The sequence below is a fragment of the Epinephelus lanceolatus genome, chromosome 15, assembly GCF_041903045.1.
Source record: "Epinephelus lanceolatus isolate andai-2023 chromosome 15, ASM4190304v1, whole genome shotgun sequence".
Classification (NCBI taxonomy): domain Eukaryota; kingdom Metazoa; phylum Chordata; class Actinopteri; order Perciformes; family Serranidae; genus Epinephelus; species Epinephelus lanceolatus.
The window spans coordinates 38,161,727-38,188,058 of NC_135748.1; the positions used below are offsets into that span (position 1 = coordinate 38,161,727).

Genomic DNA, 26,332 nt, shown 5'->3' on the forward strand with positions numbered 1-26,332 from the left:
CCAAGCTCCTCACCCTATCTCCAAGGCTGAGCCTAGCCACCCCAGTGAGGAAGCTAGTTTCAGCCGCTTGTATCCGCAACCTCGTTCTTTCGGTCACTACCCAGAGTTCACGTCCATAGGTGAGGGTTGGGACCAGTAAATCGAAAGTTTTGCCTTTGCCTAACTCACCTGAATGTACCAGCTGCCGGTGATTTGACCAGCTGAGTTGACACCATCAGCCGGTTTGAGTCAAGCTCAGACCGGCTAGTTCACACCGCTGCAACTTTTCTCTGCAACATTCTAAAATGGTTTCATCTTGTTGCAAATCTTTGGTCTGGACTGGGCTTTAGGAATGCCCCTGCCTAACTGGTTTGTTTATTTAGACCTGTTTGTTTGTCTGTCATTTACCAGGATATCCCAAAAAAAATCTTTTTTATCTGATGAAACTGGGTGTAAAGAAAGGCAGAGGACCAGACAGGAAGTGGTGGGATGTTGGAGCAGAACAGATCTAGATGGGAATGATTTTAAAAGATTTCTTGAAACACTGTGAGAGATGGCAACTGAAAGCATTTTCAGTATTGTCTCATAAACTACTCCAACAAAGTGTACCAAAAGAGGAATCAAACAATTATGGATTGTGCAACCCTGCTGCCGATATCCCTCCACTCAGATGACATCAAATAACTTTACTGAGATGCCTGAAATCACTTCATATTTACTACTCTGTGCACCAAAACGATCCCAAGTTTGAGTGTGTACGTTTATTCACTATATTGCACCTTCAAAAAATCTGCAATGGAACAAAATGTCCTTGGCATGTACTCTACTCTCTGCAGACAATCCCACATCCCTACCATAAAATTACAGCTGTGCGACATGTCACCTGTCAGGGATGATATGATACAAAATGTCAAGGATTCAAACATGGCTGAAATCTTAACTTCACTGCTCACTACAGGGCAAACTATTGAGTGTATCATATATAACGAGTAGTGAATGAATGAATGTAATTTGAAGCAACTGCAGCACATGACAGTTTATGGGTGTCAGTATCCCGTCACGATCACATTCAGCTTTAGTCTCAAGTGTGACGAACTGGAGAGGATAAATCATGGCATAGAGAGCTCATCGTGCTCAAGTTTCAGGGACTGATATCAGATCTGTTTGGCTCTGCTGCCAAAACTCTCTCAGGATGGCACTTTAACCAAAACTCTGTCCAATAAACTGCCTGCTTGTGTGCCGTCCATGTGACTTTTGTTTACAAGCCCAGGTTTGTGTCCGAGCAGTAAACAAACCAAAAACAATATTGCAACCAAGTATTTTTCCTCCTCTCCACTTCAGAGCAAAGAAAATGTTTGCCTTTGGCCAAAATCCCTTTTTCACATTCACACAGACTGAAACATACTGTGAGCTTCCCAGTAAAACCAGTCTCCTACTGCTGGCTGCTAATTAGCTCCACTGGAGAACTTGAGGATTAGCATTTTAGCTCAAGTGCACCCTGAAGCAGCCTGTTTCTCATTCAGCGTCTCTGTCCAGATTTTCGCAGCTGGCAGAAGGATTTGAATGGGCATGCATCCAAATCACAAGCATTTTGCTTCTCAAATGTCTCTGAGAAACTTGTACAGTGCAGCATATCATAAACTTTATGGAAAATACTGCAGCTGAAGAAGAAGAAAACTATCAGAACCACCTGCTTTTGCCATGAAGCCGCCTGGCAGCTGGCCAGTTTGACTTTTTTATTTATTCTAAAAATGATTTTACCACGCTAAGAAATCTAATTTAAGACTGAAATTAGGAGGAATCGTCTTTCCGCTGTAGCCGGGAGACAAAAAGGAGAGTTTCGTGCCCCGGCTATGACAGTGGAGTCAAATATCTTTGAAGTCAGTGGCTGCGTTTAAAGAGCAGTCCAGTGGAAAGCTGGTAGAGCCAGCTGGTAATAAGATCCAGGCTGATCCCTCCCTCCCCCCTCCGCACCATGTAATGATACGTCTGCAGAGCTCGCCATCACTGCTCCAAGTTTTACTGGAGTGTCTGTAAACGCTGGGCCAGGCAAGATCCCCGCAGAAAGAAAGAGGCTGTTTAAGGAGAAAAAAAATCCACCTCCAATCCTCTTTCACTGTCGAATATAATCAATCTGTGATGCTCAAACAGCCCAGGAGTCATTCTGTGACGGAGTGCTGTAGTTTACTTTTTTCGTGTACCCACTTTCCCCTCAACCTGCCTCACCTACTTCTACTTCTGTTCCCCACATTCCCCAAAATTACTTCGACCACCTCCAGAGACGGGCCGTGAACTCGCTCCTTTCAATCAAATGTGGGAGCAGGGATGCATGAATAGCATTGAAGTGTTATCATTCAGCTGTGGGGAAGCTGCGCCCTTCCCTCAAAACCCCAACACGGACTCTGAGCTGCAATGCATTCTGGTCTATTTTTTTGGTACAGTGGTTGAAGAAATTGGTCCCAGAATTTCCTTTTTTCTCTTGCTGGAGCTGTGAGTCTGCTCTGAGATTTAACAATCATACAGAGAGAAGGCCCACTCATCAAAACCTGACTGAATACTGATGATGTTTCAGATCACTGAGTGATATCAGACTCTGCTGAAGCTGTTAGAAATATTTGGACGGCCAGTCACAATTCACAATGGCTGATTTGCACATTACAATGCAGGGGCTGCTTGCACAAACCACTATTATTAAGTTCCTTAAGTATGACACTGAGGGTTTACATGAAACACCTTGTCAAGAACTGACTGAAAAGATCACGCTGCATAGAATTACAGAGCAATCATTAAAAGGACTAGAAGACTTTGAAAAGTTGAGTGATCCAACTCCAGACGGTCACATTCATAAACTGACGTCTGGACAGATTCAAAGCATAAAATCATTGGCTCATAATTAAACGTGTCCATCGGATTCTCCCGGTCACAAAACACTCTTCCCTGGAAGCCTTATCTTTTCTCATTAGTCTCCATAAACTCAGCTGTGTTGCAGTTAAGATGGAGTCAGAGGTACTTTTTGTTTCCGTCCTTACTTTGGTTATTAAGGTCCAACAGTTTACCAAGCAAGTCCTTAAGTACAAGAGGAAAACTTAAATTATGTTATGTAAACATTTTTTAGGAAACCTTAAAGAGTGCAACTGACTTTATCTCAAGGAAGCCCTTACTTGGACTTCAAGGAAAATCTTAACTTAAGGTGCTTTGTGCAACTGGCCCCATGCAGGGCTTTTACTTGTAACATAATATTTCTACACGGTGGTATTCAGTGGCGGAGTTTTCAGATCCTTTACTCAGGACAACAATGTCAAAATACTAAGTCCTGCATTTAAATTCTACTTGAGTAAAAACATAGAAGTATTATGACCTAAAAAGTATAAAAAGTAAAAGTATTTATTCTGCAGAACATCTGGTCCTGTGACTGATAGAATCAATTACGCCCTGATACACTTTTTTTGTTTTTAACTTTTCTCTAACCTTTTTTTTTTGTGAAATATTTTAGAGTTTTACCTGTTTGGGCCTCAAACTGTTATTCAAATGAAAACATGTGACAAGTTTTGAGGGGAAATGACTCATTGGAACTGCTAACAGCTCCTCCACATCTGAACAATGACAAGTGGCTCCTGCTCCTCAGCAGTGTGTTTCTTAATGTTCAAATGTTAATATGAGGATTAATTAGAGCTGTCAAATAAATGTAGTGCGGTTAAAAGTAGGAAATTCCCTCTGAAATGTAGTGAATTTGAAGTAGAGAGCAACATAAAATGGAAGTACATTTACTCAAGTACTGTATGTTAATATAAATTTAAAGTACTTGTGTCTACTGGAGGTCAATTTGATTCTGTTTTCAGCCATTTTGTGTCTCTTTGCTATCATTTTGCCTCTTTTTAAGGTTTTTTTGAGTTCATTTGCGATTTTTTTTGTTTGTTTTTTGCATCTCTTTGAGGCCATTTTGCATCTATTTGATGTCTGCAGTACAAAGCAGGTTTTTAAATAGGCTATAGAGTGTGTTTACATTGAAAAAGTAACAAAATGGAGTTCATTCAAAGCAGTCAGAATTCCACAAATACTAAATAAATGTGTTTAATGAAATGACCACAGAGAATTTGGGCCTTGGAATCTTGCAGATTACAGAAACTGTGTTGGGGCTCCGGGGGCCCTGAGTACGTTCATTCAGCTTCAATTCTCAAACTGAATTATGAAGGTTTTTTATTTTAGTTTAATTTTTCTCTTCACTTAAACTACACCCAAATGCCTCTGTATTCTTATTTTAATGTTTTTGGCAAGGTGGTGCAGTGGTTAGCATTGCCACCTCACAGCAAGAGGGTTTCTGGTTCAAACCCCAAGGTGGAGGGAGCACCTGTGTGCAGAGTTTGCATGTTCTCTCCGTGTCAGCGTGGGTGTTCCCCATGTGACTGTCTTGCCTGTAGGTGTGAATGAGTGAATGGTTGTCTGTCTCAATTTCTGTCTCGATTTTATGACTTTTTATGATTTATTTCACCCTATGATTTCTTTATGATTTTAAGATTAAGTTAATCCATGTTTTAAACTACTACTCCAGCTTCCTCCCACAGTCCAAAGACATGCAGATTAAATGGTGACTCCAAATTGTCTGTAGGTGTGAATGTGAGTGTGAATGGTTGTCTGTCTCTATGTGTCAGCCCTGGTGACCTGTCCAGGGAGAACCCTGCGTCTCGCCCAGGGTCAGCAGGGATAGGCTCCAGCCCCCCCCATGACCCCTAACAGGATAAGCGGAGTAACTGTGCAGGTTTGACACAGTTTTTGCAGATTGGAGTTAAATCAAACTGTAAAACGTGGTTATTTTTCAAGATGAATTTACATGTAGTTTGTTCATGTATGTTTTAATGTGATAAATATTTTTTATGTAGACTGAAAGCAAAAATAAACAAATTCCGTGTGTGTGTATGTGTGTGTGTGAGTGCTCGTGTAATTGGTCATTAAAGTTGATACTTTTACTTTTAATTAAACACCACAGCTCCACCACTGTTTTATTTTCTTGTCTGTGTTGTTCCTCCTCATCACCGTGCTGTACTGCCGGGTCATATTTAACCGACCTTCTTTTTTAATTTTATTTTTATCTTTCCACTGGGTCTAATCAGCGGGACAGAGGCGGAGCGGTTTGGCCCGGTGACGCACTCTGCGGAGCTGCCGGGGGAGGTGCTCCGGCTCCTCTGACGTCACCGCCACGCGTGACTCTGATTGGCCCTCGGCGAGCCCTGGGCGTCCGAGGAGATCACGACGAGGAAAAAAAAAAGCAGAAAAAATGGAGCAGACCTTAAAAACTCCCGAGATATGAGTGTTTACCTCGGGTGCGTACGGCCGCGACGGAACACAGCAGCTGGCTTCGTGTCGGCGGACAGTCGGTGCGGAGAGAGACGGAGACACACCGGGGAGGATTAACGGCAGAGGCGGGGTGCTGCCTGCGACTATCCGGATTACCCACTCGCTGAAAAGGGAAAACAAGCGACGCTTCGTGGACATTAGTCCGTGTGGAGAGGATGAGGTGACCGCCAGGAAACGGACCAAAAGTGCTTGTGCTCGAAGTTGGCCGCGGAGGAGGAAACGGACCGCACCGGGCCTCAACGGATATTTACATGTTGTCGTGTAAACTTCGCGGTGGATGCCGTTTTAAAGCGGCGCAGCAGGAGCCGGATTTCACCCAGTAAACGTTGAATTCTCCGCCGAGCAAACCTCCAGCACACAGTCCCCCTCAGAGCACCGCCACCGGATACTACCACGAAGCAGACCGGTTGCTCGTGCCGATGCCAACGGCAGACTGCAGGTTGCTCCATCATGGCCGGATCATGAGGTGTCTCACTTATCTCCTCTTACTCCCAGAAACACTGAAGAAGTCCAAGAAGGTCGGCAAGCTCCCGGGCAAGCTGCCGGTATGTTATGAGATCCTGACGCTGTCCCTGACGAGCAAGAAGAAGCAGCAGCAGAAGGAGAAGATGGCTGCGGAGCTGTACCCCGCCGCCAACACCAACAACACCAACCTGTCCAACGGCACCACGGTGGCGGACACCGAGAAGACCAAGGAGGTGCCGGTGAGCCAGGCCAGCAGCAGCAGCGCCGCCACCACACCGACCACCCAGCAAAACATCAACAACAACAACGTAGACCCGCCGAGCTGGCAGTGCAGCCACCCCACACTCAGAGAGAGGTAACCCCACTGTGCTCTGGACCACATTACACATCACAACCAGATGGAAAACTGCACCTAATGTCACAAGTGTGTGCACAGTATATTTAAAAGTCCCTGCAGGGATGCGTCAGGAGATATAGATGACTATAAAGTACATTAAGATCATTATGAAGTAACGACTCTGGCACACTGTTAATCTGACTGTAATGAAAAAGGAGATGAAAGTTTAGTAGTGTCACTCCAACTATTCCTGCACAAAAACATACATTTAAGCTTTCTCCCTACTACTGCAACACTAAGCTGATTAATATGCATTCAATTATGATAACTAATTACTGATTTGAGCATGTTTTAAGCTTATATGCTGAAAGTATTTCTGCTTTTTTATGACAGCAAAGAGCATCTCTGTGGTTTTGGACATCTGAAAATGTCACAATGGGCTCAGGAAACAACAACTAATTAATAATGAAAGTAAAGATTAGTTGCAGCCCTACTTGTGTTGCTATATCCTCCCCAAACCTACGAAAATAACCAGTGTCTCCAGGCAAAACGAGTGTAGGAGGACTTGATGTTATACAATACTTGATTGAGGCTTATTCGTGAAACCTGCTCTGCTTTCAGGAATGCCTTGATGTTTAACAACGAGCTGATGGCCGATGTCCACTTCATCGTCGGCCCCTTGGGGGGGTCCCAGAAGGTCCCAGCACACAAGGTAAAGACACATTACATGTTGGATGAAACTGTTTTGGGTTCATGAGAAAGTACAAACCTTGAGGAGAGAGCTAAACTGAGTGATGCTCATGTTTTGTTTGTTGGATTAATGTGTTGGATAGGTAGAGAAGTTGTGACTCTGCAGCTACTGAAAAAGAGCTCCTCCTGCTCCTTTATTGAACTTGAGAGTGATTCTGGTTGCATCTGACGCATCTGTCTGCTCCTCCCTCCCCTCCCTCCCTCCCTCCCTCCCTCCCAGTATGTGCTGGCCGTGGGAAGCTCAGTCTTCTGTGCCATGTTTTACGGCGATCTGGCGGAGGAGGAGTCTGAGATCCATATCCCAGATGTGGAACCTGCTGCTTTTCTAATTCTGCTGAAGTAAGCCACTCACCATCCCTCACACAGCCAACCAGAAGGAGAGATGACAAGCGCAGTCAGTGTCACTTCAAAGCATATTATTACTCATCCAAAGCTAAGCAGAGGCGAATGCCAAAATGCTGGGAGCGTCTGAGAGCAGGAGCAGCAGCACAGTGCTCTGTAATTGCTGGTTTTCTCAGTGCTCTTTGTCCAACTAGAAACATTTTCTACCCCTTTTTCCCTCATCCACAGCCTGACAATTTTCTTTGAGGGGAATATATGCAGACTGGTAGTTATAAATATCCTGCCTTTGTTGCTCTCTCAGTGGCATTGGCTAAGCCAGCACCATAGACTGCTGCATGGTTGATCTTTTTTGTGAAAATGTTAGGATGTGTTAAATCATGATCATTTGGTGCTGCTGAAATTAGACAAGAAGCTTAAAAGAAATGGGCACTTCTAAGGACCCAAAGTCAGTTAACATGGTCTCAGCGTTCCTCACACCTTGTTTTATTGTGAGGTATAATGTCAGGGTGCTGTAACATAACATTTTCATACATGTACTGTGGTTAAAATGGTTATCTTCCTTCTCCTAGGTACATGTACAGCGATGAGATCGACCTGGAGGCAGACACGGTGCTGGCCACCCTGTATGCTGCCAAGAAGTACATCGTTCCTGCACTGGCCAAGGCCTGCGTCACCTTCCTGGAAACCAGCCTGGAGGCCAAGAACGCCTGTGTGCTGCTCTCCCAGAGCCGTCTGTTCGAGGAGCCCGAGCTGACGCAGCGCTGCTGGGAGGTGATCGACGCTCAGGCCGAGCTGGCGCTGTGCTCCGAGGGCTTCTGTGAGATCGACCTGCAGACACTGGAGATCATCCTGCGGAGGGAGACGCTCAACACCAAGGAGGTGGTGGTGTTTGAGGCCGTTATGAGCTGGGCCACGGCGGAGTGCAAGAGACAAGGTTTGGCACCCACAACCCGCAACAGGAGAGATGTCCTGGGCAAGGCGCTGTTCTTAGTGCGCATCCCTTCCATGACTCTGGAGGAGTTTGCTAACGGGGCGGCGCAATGTGATATCCTGACACTGGAGGAGACGCACAATGTGTTCCTGTGGTACACTGCGGCTAAAAAGCCAGATCTGGACTTCCCTCTGACTGCGAGGAAGGGTTTGGCACCTCAGAGGTGCCACCGCTTCCAGTCCTCGGCCTACCGGAGCAATCAGTGGCGCTACCGCGGCCGGTGCGACAGCATTCAGTTCGCGGTGGACAAGAGGATCTTTATCGCTGGTCTGGGGCTGTACGGGTCGAGCGGCGGCAAAGCTGAGTACAGCGTCAAAATCGAGCTGAAGAGACAAGGGGTGACCCTGGCGCAGAACCTCACAAAGTTTGTGTCAGACGGGTCGAGCAGTACGTTTCCGGTGTGGTTCGAGCATCCTGTTCAGGTGGAGCAGGACGCGTTCTACACGGTGAGCGCTGTGCTGGACGGGAATGAACTGAGCTATTTCGGCCAGGAGGGCATGACGGAGGTGCAGTGTGGGAAGGTGACATTTCAATTCCAGTGCTCCTCCGACAGCACCAACGGGACCGGAGTACAGGGAGGACAGATCCCCGAGCTTGTGTTCTATGCATAAGCTGCTCTGGACTGCTGATGGAAAATTAGGTTTATCCTCGCCTCCCAGCCTTCGAAGTAATGTAGCATTAAAGACACTTGAGTAATGTCACACTAAATGGCCTGGTTAGTTCTTTGAGAGACTATTTTAAAAGCCAAGGAGCTGTTGTTTTATCTTATTTAATTTAATGTTATTTTTTTAATTTAAATAATGGGTTAACGTTATTTGCTCTGACGCCTGTGTTCAAGGGCTGCGGCTGCTGTAGAAACAACATTAATACAGTGATTTGTCGTTATGTAATCAAGCTGAGCTCCACAACTGGAACATGTAGGGACTGCTTCAAATTGTGTAATTGCAAGTCTACGTATATACAATGTTGTTACTATAGTCTGAGCAGCAATATTACACAAGGAGCAAACTTTATGTAGTGTTATGATTCTAAATGCAAAAGAAACCTTGTCAGAAGCAGAGATGTTTTGCACTTCAGAGGACGGCCTCGGAAACGTTGTGTCTTTTGTAAAATACAATTTAACTGTTAACGGCTTGATGCTGTTAAAGATGAGCAGATGTGTTCTGTACAAGAATGCTTATACACCTGATGATAAAACATAAAGGTTATAATGTGATTCAAGCCACAGATGTCACATCATTGTGGGTGAGGGAGTGGGGATTTGAGGGACTGCAGCGCCCTCTGGTTACTGCAGTGTGAACTGCACCTTAGTTTGATGAGAACATGAGGTTCTTGCAGCTATGGCTGGATTACTTAAAGGGCCTTCAGCTCAGTGCAGGGGCCCACGGAGTCAGAAGGGGCCCCTGAGGAAGAGCATCTTTTTAAAGTGCTGTTAAAATACGTCAGAGGGCTCCTGATGTTTTTAGGTTCAGTGAAAGAACCTAAATATGTGTGACAGCTTGCAGAGAGTAAACCAGCAACACAGTTTCCTATAATATTTAGCCCAGTATATGATAGCTCTTTCTGTATTAAAGTGGGAGAGGAGCGTCTGTGTGAATCTGCTGCAGCAGGAAGACTTGGATATGATTCAGACAGCCTCTTTTCATCTTCCACCACTCTTTCAAGTTCCCCAAACATTATGGAAGTGCAATATTAAATCCCTGGAGTACTTTAAAGTCATTTATCAAGCAAACACCTCAGACAGTTTCTGGTTCCAGCGTCCTAAACGAGGAAATTCACAGCTTTTATTCAGAAAGTTATGTAATTGTAGATGCAGGACTTTTGGGGTTTGGACATTTAAAGTCACAGTGAAATGGAAGTCAGAGCTTCTGGAATATATTCAAGTGGAGTGTAGTTACAATAGGGATTTTAATAATCCTTTGCATTTGATTGGAACGCTAAAAAGTGGGCGGGCTTAGAGTTTAGCTACAATGGAGGACAAACTGCGATGTGCGGTTTATGATCAGAGTGGTTAGCTTATCTCCCAGAGTCTCGTTTGATTGGATGAACTTTTGTAAACAGCCCTGAGTGCAGGATGAGTCATCAAATATGAGATAATTTCACCTGGTTTTACACACTGACTAAAGGGATTTGATGCAACTCTACTCTGATGTTGATTCTTTTAAACATATATTTGGCATATAACAAGACTTACATGATAAATGAACACAGGGACACTAAAATATAACTGGGAAAGATGTGTGTTTCTTTTCACGGGGGCTTTAAAGACACAGGGGTCAGCATTATTGTTTTGTGGGTCAGGAATCTACTTCCCCAAAGTCAATATTTACATGTCTCTATATAAACTGTTTAATTTATTCATAGTTATTGACGCTAACATTAATTGTCATTCAAGAAACAGCTCAGTGTTTAGCTACTCCCATCATCAGCGATATTAGGTTTACTATCCTGACACAATCCTTCATGTTTAGTAGTGTAACGTCACCTTAAACTCTTGACACTTGCATCATTTTTTACTGTTTTCTGATGATCCGTAGACTGAATTATTACTTGATAACTGGTTTAAAAAAAAGCTAGATTTATCGATAATGATCAGTACTCGCAGTCACATTTATAACAACTATTATCTACATGGGACGTCTGCCAAATGGTGCTTCACAAGAGCTGACTCACTGTTTAAAAAGAGCTTCACTCAACAACACTGAATCCAGTAGAAGGTGGTGGAGGCAAGTGAGGTGCGTACCTATAGCCGGGGCGTTGATGCACAGTTCTCTGGCCAACACCAGGAAGGTTCTTCCCAGTACGTAAACGTTCACCTGTGGAGGACAGCAGTGATTAAAAAAAGTGACAAGCAGCAAACATCATATCACTGAAGGGTTAAAATCTGTCAGACAGAAACCTTGTGCTGTGAGTTAAGCCTGATTTTCTAAGTGGATTTGTGTGTTGACTTGATGCTGTACGTCCTAAGTGACTCCAGGAGCCTTTAGATTCATTCAGAGTCACTTAAAGAGTTAAAGCTCGAGCATCAGTCTGAAATTAAGACCTCACAAGATGTGACTGATGATGACTGGTGTGTTTGAGAGAGAAACAGACTGTTAGGATATGAAACAAGGCTGTTGCGTCACCGACAGGTTAAGTGTTCTAGTTACATAATCGACCTGAAGGTTACAGAACGTTTCGCAGCAATATGTGTGATTAAAAGCTGAGCTCTAGGCCATTTAAAGGATTTTTACCCCCTCTCGGGCAGCCTCTCAAACTCACAGCTCTCTCTATTAATTTCTAATCAAAATATCTGCCACTCAGTCGGCCCCCCCGAACTCTCCCGTCCTGCACTTCTTTCCTTCGGATCAATTTCCTGAATTTAAATTACAGATCTGACCGATACACCAGTGGGTTTGGACAGCGTCGGCTCTGCTCTGATACTTCTTTCCACTCTCAGGATCGCAAAGAGACGACATTTTAACTCAGTTATATTGGTGATTTACAGTTGGACATGTTGCAGCAACCTGATCACGTTTCACGCTGATCGATTTATCTTCATCAGCTAGGACGACCTTTAACAGACATCTGCACTGACAACTGTTTCTCCAAAAAAGCAGAACAAATATATTCCAGGGGACAAAATGTTATTTTGATGACCTTTGTGGTGGAAAAAATGTAATTTCAGCCACAGAACTGATGGCTAACTGACTGCTGACCTTAAAAGTTTAACTCCTCATGGTTCATCACTGGAGTTGTTATTTATCTCAACACCTCTGTGAACATGACATTAACATTTCAGCTTCAATACATGCTAATGAACATCGCATAGTAAGTTCATTCAGCCTTTATATTGAGAACCGGCCGTCATTATTAGAGCTGAAACAATACATGGATTAATCACATAACTGATGAAAGACAAATGAATCAGCAGCCACTTTAATGACTGATGCATCGTGAGTCATTTTTCAAGCTAAGAGAGTCAAAGCTTCACAGGCACCAGCCTCTTGAACACAATGATGAGTTGCTTTTCTTTGTGTTATCTGCCAGGAAACTGAATATTTTTCTGTTTTGGACTGACTGTCGGATAAAACGAGGAATTTGAAGATGCTACACTGAGCTCTGAAATTCTGATGGAGATTTTTCACTATTTTCTGACATTTAATAGACAAAACTATTCACAGATTGATCTAGAAAACAACCAGCAGTCACAGGCTTTGCCAGTTTTATAATATTTCATTTTGGCAGTGCTCTTGTGTGGCTGCTTGTGTTAATACTGCTGTGTTTAACACCTTAAAAGGAAAGGTACCGTCCCCATGTTTGGCCCCCCCTCTGTTGGGGTACCTAGCACACAGATGTGGTACTAAAAGGTGGAGCTGTGAACACTGCAGTCTGATTGGTCAGTAGAGGACGGTCACTCTGCTCAGGGCTGAGTTGTGTCTGGTTTTGAGGCTCATATAACCACTGTTCATACTGTGGAGAGTTTTATTAGTAAACTGTAACTATAAAATGAAAGGATGTTTTGCTGCCTCTCACAGCAGCTGGAGTCTGAGAAAAAATAACTTCATTCACTGGGCCGACTGCCGGTGACTTTTAAGGTGGAACGTTAACTTGTAATGTTACTCAATGTATGAGTTGATGACGTGAATCCATCAGCACACCTTAAATTTCACTGTGACAACTTTGACCATCTATTAAGTTTTTATATGACAGACTTTTAGTTTATATATATATTAATTTCGACCAGATTATGTGAACTGCATATATCCCAATCTTCACTCGTCATTCCTGTGGGCTACAGCAACACTAAAACCCTGAGCTTGCCTGAGAAGGACTAAATGCACAAAGCTATTTCTAAATATCCCATGGAGAGAGACTCTCACTGCAGCCTGTTCTATTTTGTTCTGAAAATGTCGGCATGCAGCCTCGTTCTGTGGACGATAAACCAGGTGCAGACTGATAAAGGAGGAAATACAGTGAGTGCTGGACGGAGCAGTGAATGACAACAATCCCGTCCACATTTAGGCCCTGTTTAGACGACAACTGTTTCTCTAAAAACGGAAAAGTCTGTCCTTTGCGTTTTAAAAAACTTCTGCATTTATATGACGACGTTATTGAAACGATCCTCGTTCACACGGAGCCGCAGAACCTACTGGAAACGCTGTAGTATGCACGCCAGTCCAATGGGTGGCAGTGTAAATTTGCAAAGCAACATCACGGCATGACGCCATGCGCTGAAGCGCCTTCCTCTACGATGCGGTGATTACAAACCAAAACAAAGAAGACACAACAGCGAAAGCACACACAGATAACTTTGTCTGGATGGACGAGGTGGAGTTGTTACAGTAACAGATCTACACTTCACTTCAAATCAACAGGGTGAGCAGCGCAAACAGAGCTCGGCATTGTTGTTGTGACGGTCGACTTTCTCGCGCATGCCTAGTGACTGGAACTGTAATGCACATGAACGAAAAGTCTCCATTTTCAGAGGAACTGCATATTGCAAGTTCACATGACAACGGAGACGCTGCCATTTCCAAAAAATTGTACTCTGCATTTTCAGGCACCCAAAATGCCGCTGTCGTGTAAACGATTGGCCATAACGCACCTAAAGTTTACCGTTTTTAGTTGAAATCGTTGTCGTATAAACGGGGCCTTAAGAGGACTGTTCGTGGTGGAAACACTAGGGTCGAGGTACCATGTCTGAAGGGTTATTTTTGAATCCAAAGGTACCAGACTGAAAGTGTTTGGTGGAAATGGGGCTGTAGTAGCGAGCATCCAAGAGACACAGTACCACTTTTGCTGACTAGTGTGTTTACAAACATATTTGGATGTGTCGATGTTCCAAACTTGTGATCATTTTTGCGAAAATCCCCTCCTTGTGCTCCTACTGTCCCTCCGCCACAGCTCAGCAAAGCAACACTGCCTCAGTTCACACAAACAGAACATTTTGTACTGACAGAGTAGAAATGTGTGTTTGATTTAGATCAGAGTGTCTGCAAGTTAAATTTAAGGCTTGTTAAGACCACACAGAATTAAATTTAATACCTGTTTCACCATCATGCTGGCCAAAGTATGATGGAAAACCAGAAGGGACGATGTGGCCTGCAATTAGTTATTATTCAATATTTTTCTGTACTTTCCAGCATTATATAACAAGGATTCCTAATGATATAATATATTAAATTAGAGCCACATAGAACAGCAGGAAACAGATGGATGGATGAACCAATGAAAAGTTTATCATGCGTAAAGTTCATCCAAGGTTTTCCTTAAATCGACACTTGCTCATATGAGTTCTCTTGACGCAGAAATATTTTGTTTACAGCAGGCCAGAGGAAACTCTTCTAAGGCACATACAGACTCCCTGTTCGAATGACTTAGCCTAAAGCCCTGCTGTGTTTGAGAGGTTTCAACGAATTCACATTTTCTAATTGAGGGAAAAACATGTTTATATTCCTCAAAGTAATGCTGGACATTTTCAAACAATATCGAGTCCCGAACTTGATAAATTGGGGTATGAAACATTTCCATATCAAACGTTCTGCTTCAGGATCTGATGAGGATGTCCCCAGTGCAGTTAAACTAGGCTGAGCAGCAAACTAGAAACCTGGTTTGCTGCAGGATGTGGGTGGAGGCTGGGTGGTGGATGAGGGCGAGTGTGTCATTGGGGTTATCACGCTGGCACCTCCCATCACAGATGTTTCATTGTATTTAACCCACAACACCTCCAGAAGGCACGGCAGTAAATTCTGACACCCCCCCTTGCTCCCGACCCCCGCTCTATCTGAAAGGATCTAATGATGAATAACAAAAGCCACGGGGCTGCACATCTATCACCTTCTCTACAAATTATCAGCATCACAGCTCAGAATTACGTTTCAGTGCTTAGAGCTAAAGCAGAAGGGCAGTGAAAGCTGCAGGATCAGGTCGTGAACTCGGGTCAGATCTCTGTCATTCCTTTAGACCGACTCTCCAGACCTCTGAGGGGGGGGTGGGGGCAGACAGACGGACTCTCGCTCTCCGTCCCCTCTGGAGTCGAGCAGGGACACAGATGCTCCTCTGCTATTCTGGGAAGTGGATTCCAGCAAGGAATTTATACGCAAAGGCAGAAACGGTGGTGGAAGAGGAGGAGGAAGTGGACCAAGTGTGTGATTACAGCTTTAACAGGGATGTTGGTTGTTGCTCATGATTGTTGGTCTCTGGAGCAAAATCAACACTTTTATAGCTTTTAAAAGCCGCACTAATCAGTAGTTTTATATAACAGTGGATCAATGATTATGTGTTTTCTGTGGAGTGATTTAGCGTCTTTGAGCTCGATGTCGTCCTTTATGAGCTTCTTTTTTTTATACAAGCCCAGAATATGGATGCTGTCACACCTGCCCTGTTTGGTTCGGTTCAGTTTGTTCGCAGCTTAAGTGCGGTTCGTTTGGGCAGGTGTGAACACAGCAATCACACAACAGGACCGAGACCTTCTTGAAGAGGTGGTCTCGGTCTGTTTACAAAGGAACTCTGGTGCGGTTGGTTTGTGGTGAGAAGGTGTTCCGACCTGGATGTGAAGCAACTGCAGTCACATGACACATTGTTTGGGTTAAACATGAGCATGTTACAGTCCTGGAGGATTATTAATGTGCACCTCCTCCTGTACTGCCTTAATATGCACATTCAGCACATCCAATGCATCAAAACATTGTTTTCTAGTTGGAGCCGCGCCTCGTTTTCAAACTGTATGGTTTGACTAAAATGAACAATGACAGCAATATAGTCCACGATGAGCAGCGCTAAAATCAACCTGCGTAGTTGTCCCTCCATTGTGACATTAGAAAGTGTCACATTTATCTTGCAAGTGTACTCTTCTTCAACGTTTGCTTTACTTCCTGGATTTTTCCCACATGGAAATTCTGACCAATCAAGAGCAGCTTTCTCACACAAGGCATTTGATCTGGTCCGCTTGTAAATGCTGCCGTGAGAACACGAACCAACTCTAGGCAATTATACAACTTTGGAACTAAATCAGTCTCTGATTCAGACCAAAGGAGACGACTCTAGGTCTGAAGACACATCTGATGTTTGTTTTGGTAGCCGGGCCGGCCATGTGAGCATGTTAGTGCGTGTTACTCTCCGGACATGCGCAGGAAAGTTGTGCTCAATGGACAGTCACTGCACTTACTAGACGACTGCCATCCCACCCCTGTGAGTCGGGACAGCGTAGTTGCAGAAGCCTACACCCACCCTCCAGTTACCTCCCAAGTTGCCCCAGTGAGTGTAAGCTAACCCCATAAACACTGTTAGCTCTGTCAGCACTCCTGCTGATCTTAGCATTACTAGCCGCCACCATTTCGGCTCAGCCACCTCCATTTTTGCTTCTATTCAAGGTGAGAGCCATGTGCACGCAATCCCGGCCCAGACAATGAACATGTATTCGCTCCGTGATTTGGATCTGCTCCAAAATGTAATGAGATCTTCCCTGTCCCATGCTACACCCTTCCACTGAGTATCAGAAACTATAGTTTTTCCATAGTCCTGCTGATAAACAAACCAAACCGAAAACATGACCTATGGAGGTGATAAAATGGTTCCACTTCTGGACGCCTTTAGGTTACAGATATAACCCTGGTCTCTTCTGAAAGAGAGCTCTTTGAAGTTTATCAACACAAAGTCAAATTGAACATCACATTGAAACAAGTTGACAAAAACACAAACATGGTAATATACGGTCCTTTACTGCTTTTGCTGGAGTGATATTTGAATTTTGAAATGATTTTCACTGACAGAATGCCAAAACTTAAATTTAACTTTAAATAATTGTAGATTTTGTTAACTTCTGAGGAAGAATTTATCTTGATGGTGCTTGTTGAGAGGTTGAACTTTTTTGGGTTCGGCCTCTGAGCTCTCATTGACTTCCAAACAGCAAAAAAGCTCCAATAAACCCCTTTCACTCTACCTGCTCAGCACCAAACAACAGAGAGACACAGGCAGAGATTAGCTGGTGAACATAGCAGAGCATTTAGCAGCTACAGAGACAGATATTTTTCCTTCAGGAGCTGGTGGACACCAAAAACGGAGCTAAAAGAACATGAATATTGCACATGAATGTGTAAATTAGCAACTGTTTGCAAACACAGCAACTGTATAATGTGCTAATATGTTAATGCTGTTTTTTTGCTTGTTACTCAGCCCCGCAAGAGGCTAAAAAAAACATCCATTTAGGGTTTAAACTAAAGTCTTTCCCATCAGTAATAAAAACACTGTACGATGCACATTGTCCTAAAAGACAAGTTCAGAACTGCCTATATTTAATATAATTTATCATTGAATATATGTGTACATCAAATTCATTTTTCTGGTGTCTCTATGCATTCATGCAGCACAACAGATTTTTGTTAACCGCACAATTTGCTGAATTTCACATCATCTGAAAACGTTTGTTGTTGGTAAGTAGAATCAGTGAGACTGAGCACTGAGCTCAAGTCTTTGAATTTTATTTAATCATCACTTTGAACTGCCGGCGTTGGAGCTGTTTGTAGGTGAAATGGAGAACCTAAGCAGGATATAATCCCCCTCTCCACTGCAGGGCTAAGTGAAACTTTCCGGGTCGAGGGGTCAGAACTCAAAGCGCTCTATGATCAAAGACTCTTGAGTAGTTACTCGATACTTCACGGCTGAGAATCAACAGGTGGAAGAGAGCAACTTTCAATTAAAGGATTCCTGATGGGACTCGTGTGACCGAGGGCAGCTCCAGTTATATTAGTGAGCATCAACAACTCTCTCCTGAAGACAGAAACTACAGAAGCAAACAGCTAGTGTCAACAAGTCTTCAGCTGCACCGAGGAAGATGACGAAGACATCAGAAAATCAGATGCTGAGATTTGCTAGATAAAAACATGCTTAGTCAAATTAAAGTTTGGGAGCTGTAATGCTGTGTGGATACTCTTCTTTAACCTGCACTATATCTGGCTGAAGTATTGAATTGGATGTGCACGTAATGTTCTGTAGTAAATGCTGCTGAAACACATCATCTGCTAAAATAATAAAAGCCCTGGTGTTTCAAGGATTTGTTAATAAATATATCAAGAGATTGAAAGTGGAATTCTTGATGTAAAGTGGCCAATATGCAAGTCAAGTGTTTAGTTTAACTTTCTGAAATCTGACCTGGAATCAAATCCACTTATCAAAGCTGAAACCTTTCAAATCTCTGACTGAATCTTATCTCTAAAGAGAGAAAAATGTGCCCTCTTCTTATGAAAAGGATTCAAGAGATATGAGCTTACACATTATAGAAATACAGCAATGCCAAAGAGTGCTGCAGGAATGAGTCTTGAAAACCCGGAAATTAGTCAACATTTTAGCCCTCCTGGCTTCCTCATTTAAAACTCAATAGGTCTTTTGATGGGTTTTTGTTTAGATGCCTGAAGTAAGGTCTGTGGTTAATACAAGCTTAAGATATTTGTTCTGCAGCATTAAATACGTCAGTAAATACCCCCCTAGTGGTGGCCATGTTGAAGTCATGCAACCATGGTGTAGTTTGTTTAGAGCCAAGTGTCAGCTTTTTACTTCTGACGATAGCATCTACACTTAAAAAAATCGTAAAAGTAGTTTTCATTTGTTAAGATTATCTCACTAGACCAAGCTTATTTTCCAAATAGTTCCAAAGGTTTATAACAAAATGACTCAATGACACTGACTCCCGTGTGTGCACGGCGAGAGAGGAGAGGGAGAGACGCTGTGCTGCTGCCAGAGGAGCCGCTGACTGAGTTCCCTCTGAGCGGTAAGTCACTAAAAGAGTCTGAGAAGTCCGGGGCTGTTCATAAAACATTCAGGACGCCACAGTTTATTCCACACTACTGAAGCTGCTCCTCTTTGTGGAACCACCGCAGAGTCTGTGATAATTTCGCTTTCAGCCATGCTTGTTGTTGCCGTGGGTAACAGCATGACATCAATATGCCAACAAGTCAAAATATCGCAAATATCACAATATGAATTTTTCATATCATATTAGTAATTATACTGGTATTATCGTGGACGAGATGATATGGCACACCCCGAATTCTGTACCCTGTCCAGCTTTCAATAACAGCTTTAATTCACAGTATACACTTCCTGTAGGCCAGAGGAAACCCCTGACAGACTGAAACAGTGACTGTGAATATGAAGTTGTGGACACTCTGCGGGATCGTCTGAATGTTCGCTTTCCAAAGCACCTGTTGCTCAAAAACTCTGCGTGTGTGCAAAGACATGCATCTTATGTGGAAAACATTCAGAGCATGTGATGGAATAAATAAAGTCTGGACAGCTCATCACATTAGCGGCAGAAAACAGCTGATATTTACAGCCAGTATTGATCTCGCCCCTGACCAATATGCTTATTCTACGTGATTAACTCTGTGGCTCAGACTGACAAAGCTCCTCATTCATCCAGACAATGCTGAGCAGACCAAGTGGCCGGGGTGTGGTCAATAAAAAAGTGATTGGCGGAAAGGAAAATCAGCCGCTGCAGCAGCAGCAGCCGAAACGCTGGGCATTAATAACCCCCCACAAACCCACCCACCTAAAATCCACTCAAAATCCACTCCCAGCCGCCTCATGCCGGGGTGTGGATGAGGGGGGAGGGGGCGTCCGGCTCCTCCAGGACAGCTGGGTGCATAAAAATAAAAGCCCCTGACCAGCTGTGACTCTGAGAAATGTCCCACCACCTCCTCCAGCACCACCACACCCCTGACTCACTGTGAATCGGCTGCCATTAAATATGCAGACAAATGCAGGGCCTTCTAAATTTATACGCACACACACACACACGACTCCACTTTAATTACATGGGTGAAAGTCTGAATGCAAGATGACTGCAGGACCAAGTGGTTAGGCAGAGATGCATTATGGGACTTGTGGTGAGTGGTGGCAGGAGTGTGTATTTAAGTGGCTGCTGTAGCAGGGTGGGCATCAGCACACATTAAAGACAGAATTAAAGAGCTCAAAGTCTGGAGAAGTTATTTTAAGTTTAGCCTTTGTAACCTTATTTTCACAGATTTCTTAAATGAATGGAAATAAACGGTTGATCGATTAAGAACAGCAGTGTTTTAAGTAGAGTTGCAATGATCTGTTGATTGAAAGAAATCAACTGAAAACAGGCTTCACTTAAATTTGCTGCTATTTCAACACAAACATTCTAATGTACGTACTCAAAACTTGGTATGGACTAATGCTGTAATAGCTTTGTAAGTCAAAGCCTTTTAATGAAGTGGTTAATTTTAGGATTTGGCGCTAGACGCAGTGCCTGATCGAAGGTAATTATGTCCCCATCAAACGGTACAACATTTTTTCAAAATAAATGGTCGATCAATTAAGAAACAACAGAATTTATTTAGAGTTGCAACGATTAGTCGATTAGCAACTGCATGAAAATTAATGTGCAACTATTTTGAAAAGTAATTCATGATTTCAGTCAGTTTTCAAGCAGAAATGACAAATATTTTGTGGCTAGATCTCTCAAAAATTAAGTGTTAGTAAACTTGAGTTCATCACTTTTTCAATCCAAGTACACGACTGTACATACTAAAACCTGGCAAGGACTTGGGATGTTCCTGGCGACTAAATGAAAATTTTAATTAAGACTAGTCGACTAGTCTTAAAAAAAAAAAGGAAAACATTCAGAAAACAGTCAAAATTTAGCACAATTTATTGTTGCATTAGGAGCCCTTTGAATCACAATCTTCAACGACCATGTTGGATTTTAAATGTTGCTGAAGTACGAGACACTTTGCGCCGTGCAGTATGAATGTGAACCTGCACATTATCCGACAGCAACTCACTTAAAGTTAACAAATAATACAACATCTCAAAAAAGAGTCACTGCTGCTGAATTTAGATCAAAGTACTGCCAAACTGTGCTGGTTTTGTGAGAGGACATCTCTCTTGAAAAAATCCCCCTCTCACCTCCAGCTCATCCAAAACTCTGCTGCCACAATCTTGACTCAGAGTAGAAAACACGACCCCATCACAGAAGTCCTGGCGTCCCTACACTGGTTACCTGCCGCTTTTAGAATTGATTACTTACAAAGCCCGAAGAGGCCTTGCTCTAAGTTATAGAACGGATCTTTAATTGCCCTATGTTCCTTCTCGCACCCTGAGATCCTCAGATGCATCTTTTCTTGTTGGTCCAAGGTCTAGCTTAATTCACAAAGGTGACGGAGCCTTTGCGGTCAGAGCTCCTCGACTTTGAGAAGATCAGAGCTGCAAACTCAGTCTCATCTTTTGAATCACTTCTGAAAAGCAACTTGTTTAAAACGGCCTTTCAATGCTTTTAACTTTTTTATTAGTGTGTTTTTATTGCTTTGTCTTCTATTTGGTTTTGAAAAGCACTTTGTATCTGTGAACTATTTTGATAATCAATTAATGATTTAAGTCAGTTTCCAAGCGAATATTTTATAGTTTTAGTGTCCCAAGTGTCAGCGTTTGCTACTTCTTTTCTTGCATTATACTAAACTGAATATTTGGGGCTTTGGGACTGTTATGTCGGACGAAACGAGACATTTGAAAACATCACCTAGTGGCTCTACAGTGACACGGACATTTGTCACTATTTTCTGATAAATCAAGAAAATAATCAGCAGATTGATCAGTTAAGAAGATTAACATTCGTAACAGTTCTTTTATTTGATGAAGTCTTGAAACTTACCTGCAGGAGATCACTGAGATCCAGCAGCATGTCTGAGAGAAACTGGTTAAGGCAACGAAACCAACAGGGTCAGAGTTGGAAAATAATCTGTCATGGTTTTGTTTTTTAGGACACAAATGGAAAGTACTGACAGAAGAATGAGAGAGAGGAAGGTCAGATAAAATATAGCACACTTCAATAATGTGGATGAAATGCAGCGTCTGAATCCAGTTACTTCCGCCCTCTTTTCAATAGTTTTACCATTTTAAACATTTGCTCTCGAGCCTCCATACTCACATAAAAAAACACTTAAATGTCTTTGAGGTGTATTTTATGACTTTGCACCTGCACAGAGGACACCGGTGTAACACTGATGACGAAATAGAATAAGTGAAAGACGCTGAGCTCAGGCAGCTGTGACAGTAAATCTAATGAGACACTGCAGCTTCACCTCTGACCAGACGACTCTTCTAAATATACTGACCGACCTGTCGCCTCCCCCCCGTGACCTCACACACACACACACACACGTCTGCCTCTTCAGCCTCTGGACATCCCACCCTCACAATGCCCGGCCCCCACACACTCAGACAACCCCGGTCTCCGTGGCGACGGCGTCTCCGTGGCGACGGGTGCACCTGTCTCCAGAGCTGCCTGAGTGGATTAGCTGGGGCTCCTCTGAAAATGGCCTCACAATGGAATTAGCAGCAGTGCAGATGAAATGGAAAAGTTAATCCCAGCGCACGCTGTCTGGAGATTACAGGCGACTCCCTTAATCAGGGAAATAAACGACAGCAGGTCCTTCGACACATCTGGGCCCACCGAGGGGAAAACAAATGTTTACACCTTTTCTTGCAACAGGAAGTGCAATACCAGAAGCTCGCTTATTAAAAGGTCCAGAGAAATGTTGTTTAAACTGATCCAGCTGTCACGTTCATGCTGCATTTGGAGCACTGACAAAGTATCTGCATCTGCTGCTTTATGCCCCAATCATCTGTACACACTTCAAGCTTTGTAAACTTTGAGAAACATCACAGCCTTCATCGAAAAATTGAGCCAGCTGTGAGCTTTCTCAGTGTTTTATACTTTAGCCGATCCTTATTTTCTGTCATATATAATATTAAAATGTCAAATGTTCCTATTAAATGTGGCCAAAGTTTTAAATAACAAGGTAAAAGTATTCTGAAGTTCGGAATACTCTGGTTTCACCTGTTTATTTCTACTCTTATGACAAGCTGACATCAGATCATGATGGATTTCTTTACACCGTCATCAGCTCCAGGCTCGCCACTGCATGTGTTAACATTACAGACACTGCTACATGTAGCTACATGCTAACATGCAAAAAAGGATTCTTCTTGGATGCCAATGTTAATTTCTCCTGGAATTCAGATCAGATTCCTGCTGGAACATGTCCAGTTGTACCTCCATTAGGTTCATTTTGTCTACTCAGTTAAATAGTATAGAGGTTTTTCTTTTTTCAGACAAAGATTAGGAGATGTTACTTTACCTTGCGTTGTGACGTGTCTTTATCAGACACCATCGGGCGGCGGGGGAAAGTAAACATCAGCTGATAAAGACACGTCACGTCACGATGCATGTCAGATGACGCTTCTGAAGAAGACTGACGTTGACAGTCGAAACATGTCAAGGTACAGCAACATCTCCTAATCTTTGTCTGAATAAAGAAAAACCTCTATACTATGTCAAGTTGTGCTTCTAAGTTTTTATAGGTGATTTTTTTTCAATTACAGTCATTCCCCAGCTGCAATGAATGATGGCGCAGAGACGCAGAAATTCAGGGGACCTGTAAAAGCTGACCAATCGGAGCAGGAGGGGGACTAATGACACAGCCTTTTGAGAGTATCTAGGTTTGGTATCGTGAAACAGGACAGGCAGGCAGGATATCATGTTGGGAGGAATCTGATATGATCACTGAAACATGGGCGTGTCATAATAAACAGTCCCCAACAATGCAACACAAGAGAGACTTCCGACGCCATCTTATGCCCCAGTTGCTGAAACAATCCACTGTGAGATGTCTTGCACACAATCTGGAGCTGTCACAGATACAACTTTCCTCAAGGTGAATAAATTCTAGCCAGTGAACCTGTAACCACGGAATTTGGGGGAAACAAAGACACACTGAAGTATCCTGTTGTTCTTGGCTAGCTTACCTAAAGTTAGCTCTGTGCAGCTGAGAGATACAGATTGATTCATTGGTGTATGTCGTGATATCATTGGTTGAAATCGGTTGGTATTAGCTTACATAAGAAGATGTCATATTTTGCATTTCAATATAAGAATACCAAGAAAGTGATTTTTTTTTGTTGCAATATGATCAGGGACGTGATCTAAAAGGGCAAACAAGACGTTTTTTATCTCGGCTTTAAAGAGACAGACACTAAAACAGAGTGTTTCAGACAGAGGGTGAATACAAACAGCTTGATAAGATCCAAACTAAAACAAAGACTGCGTGGTTTGCTGTGACACAGCATGCTTTAATCATTCTTTTGTTATTCAGATGTGGCACACAGATAATTAGATTAGCTTTGAGCCTCCCACTGATGAGGTTCTACAAATATATCATCACTACAATCACAGAATAACCATAAACATACGACTATCACAAATGCTGCGTTCACACTATGAGCGACACAGCATCAGACTACAATTCAAGCTGACACCCAAACAAAAGCTGTAGATGTAGCTGTAGCGTTAGATGACGTTTAGCTACAGTGCTTTGTGGCAGGTAGCCAACACACACAAGCCCGTGGCAACGAAAATCTGCTGGATCCCTCTTTGACTGTTCTCATGCACTGTTTGTACGTTATCCTACAAAGAGCAAAGCAGCAAAACATACACATCCCACCTCATTATTACAGTAATTAATGTGCAACCAACATATTTGGCAAGGCTGCGATCACGTGATCAATGTGCTGACCGGATTAAAGAAGAAAGCTGTCTCATAAGGAGGCAGGCTGGGGTGGTGCATGGGTCACAAAACCTTCTCCCAATGGACCAGTGTTCAGAACTGTGTGACCTTTGAGTCATTTTAAGGTACGTCCTTACCATGTTTCTTTTCCTAAACCTAACCTCCTTCACGTTACCTACGCAGCACCATACACGGAGCGCTAATTCGTAGGATATCATATAAACCGTTACATGAGGATATGTTGTTTTGGCACAGAGCAGAAAGAAGGCACTGTTCTCCCAGAGGGACCCAAACTTTTCTCCTGACGCCAGACTGTAGGAGAGTCAAAGCTGTAATTCTGGCTTCTTAAAACTTGGACCTTATTTTTGCAGTTCTGCTCATCACTATCAGTAACAATAACGACACTGTTCTCTCGGATCGGCTGACTGCTCATGTTTTCTCGCCTTGTCTGACTCCTAAGAGATGCTCCAGTGTTCCCAGACCCAATTCAATGGTGTAACAGCTGATAGGAACGATGGCCAACACTAAGACATGAGACCATAAAAAATGAGTACACCAAAAGGAACAGAGTGTCAGATTTAGGCAGACTTAGTGGCATCTAACAGTGAGGATTGGAGACTGTGACCAGCTGAAACTTCTCCAGGTTAAAATCTTTCAGTGTTTGGGAGGTTTTTACTAGGAGATGAATTATCCACAGAGGTCTCCTCTCCACAACAAACAGACCGGGTGATCTAAATTGGTTAAAATGGTGAATAAAGCAGTTTTATGTTTTAAAAAAAAAAAAGTGTTTTTCCAAAGCGCCTGTCGTCGAGGGGCTGCTAACTACGGTGGCCGACATGAAATTGTGAATGGCCCTATCTGGAGCCAGTATTTGGTTTGTCCATTCTGGGCTACTGTAGAAACATGGCAGTGCAACATGATGATCTCCATAATGGAGGACCGCTCCCTATGTAGATATAGGCAGCTTGGAAGAAACCATTGTCCCTGTCTCCATGTCATGGTTGCGTGATACAGTAGAAAATATTAAATTTTCCAGGGTTTAAACAGTCAAATTTTATTTTACACATAAGTTGTTCTTTTTTTTTGGCAGTTAAAAAACCCAAAACGTCACATCCGTATTGCAGTGCATTGTGGGTTATTAAATCAGTAAAGTCTGCTGAAGTCTGCACCCCAAGCGGACTCTGTGGACGTTGACGCTTGAGGCCCCTTGTGGACTGGATGAATTGTAGCGTTCAACAGCCCTCAGCACTCCCAAACATCCTGGGAACGCGCCTGCAAAGTCTGTGAGTCTGCAAGTGCGGACATTTGGATTCAGCCTATATTGCTGAACTTCTCCGCCCCTACTCCGACTCCCGACCTCTTAGATCCTCACAACAATGTCTTTTAACTGCCCCACGATCAAGGTTGGTGTATAAGGGAGATGGTGCTTTTGTGGTTGCTGCACTAAAGCTCTGGAATAGCCTTCGTTCTCAATCAAATGCTCCCTATCTGCTGACGGCTTTAAGACAAATATTAAAATGTTAATGTTGTCAATGGCCTTTGGCTGTTCGC

The 26,332-nt window shown here is 43.2% G+C and overlaps 2 protein-coding genes across 3 annotated transcripts in view; one reads left to right on the forward strand and one right to left on the reverse strand.

Annotated features, from left to right (window-relative positions):
• The window catches only part of brf1a (BRF1 general transcription factor IIIB subunit a), a 164,533-nt gene that overhangs the window by 114,357 nt on the left and 23,844 nt on the right, over positions 1-26,332 (reverse strand). For both annotated transcript variants that reach the window (XM_033642683.2, XM_033642682.2), the window contains exons 5-6: positions 21,868-21,899; positions 10,960-11,032 (exon numbers count right to left, since the gene is read on the reverse strand). In XM_033642683.2, coding sequence (XP_033498574.1) covers positions 10,960-11,032; positions 21,868-21,899 — 105 coding nt within the window. The remainder of the gene's footprint in view (positions 1-10,959; positions 11,033-21,867; positions 21,900-26,332) is intronic.
• LOC117267068 (BTB/POZ domain-containing protein 6-B) lies at positions 5,193-9,437 on the forward strand. Its single transcript, XM_033642685.2, has 4 exons — positions 5,193-6,151; positions 6,755-6,845; positions 7,104-7,222; positions 7,795-9,437. The coding sequence occupies exons 1-4, from the start codon at positions 5,751-5,753 to the stop codon at positions 8,825-8,827; spliced, it is 1,644 nt and encodes a 547-aa protein (XP_033498576.2). The 5' UTR covers positions 5,193-5,750; the 3' UTR covers positions 8,828-9,437.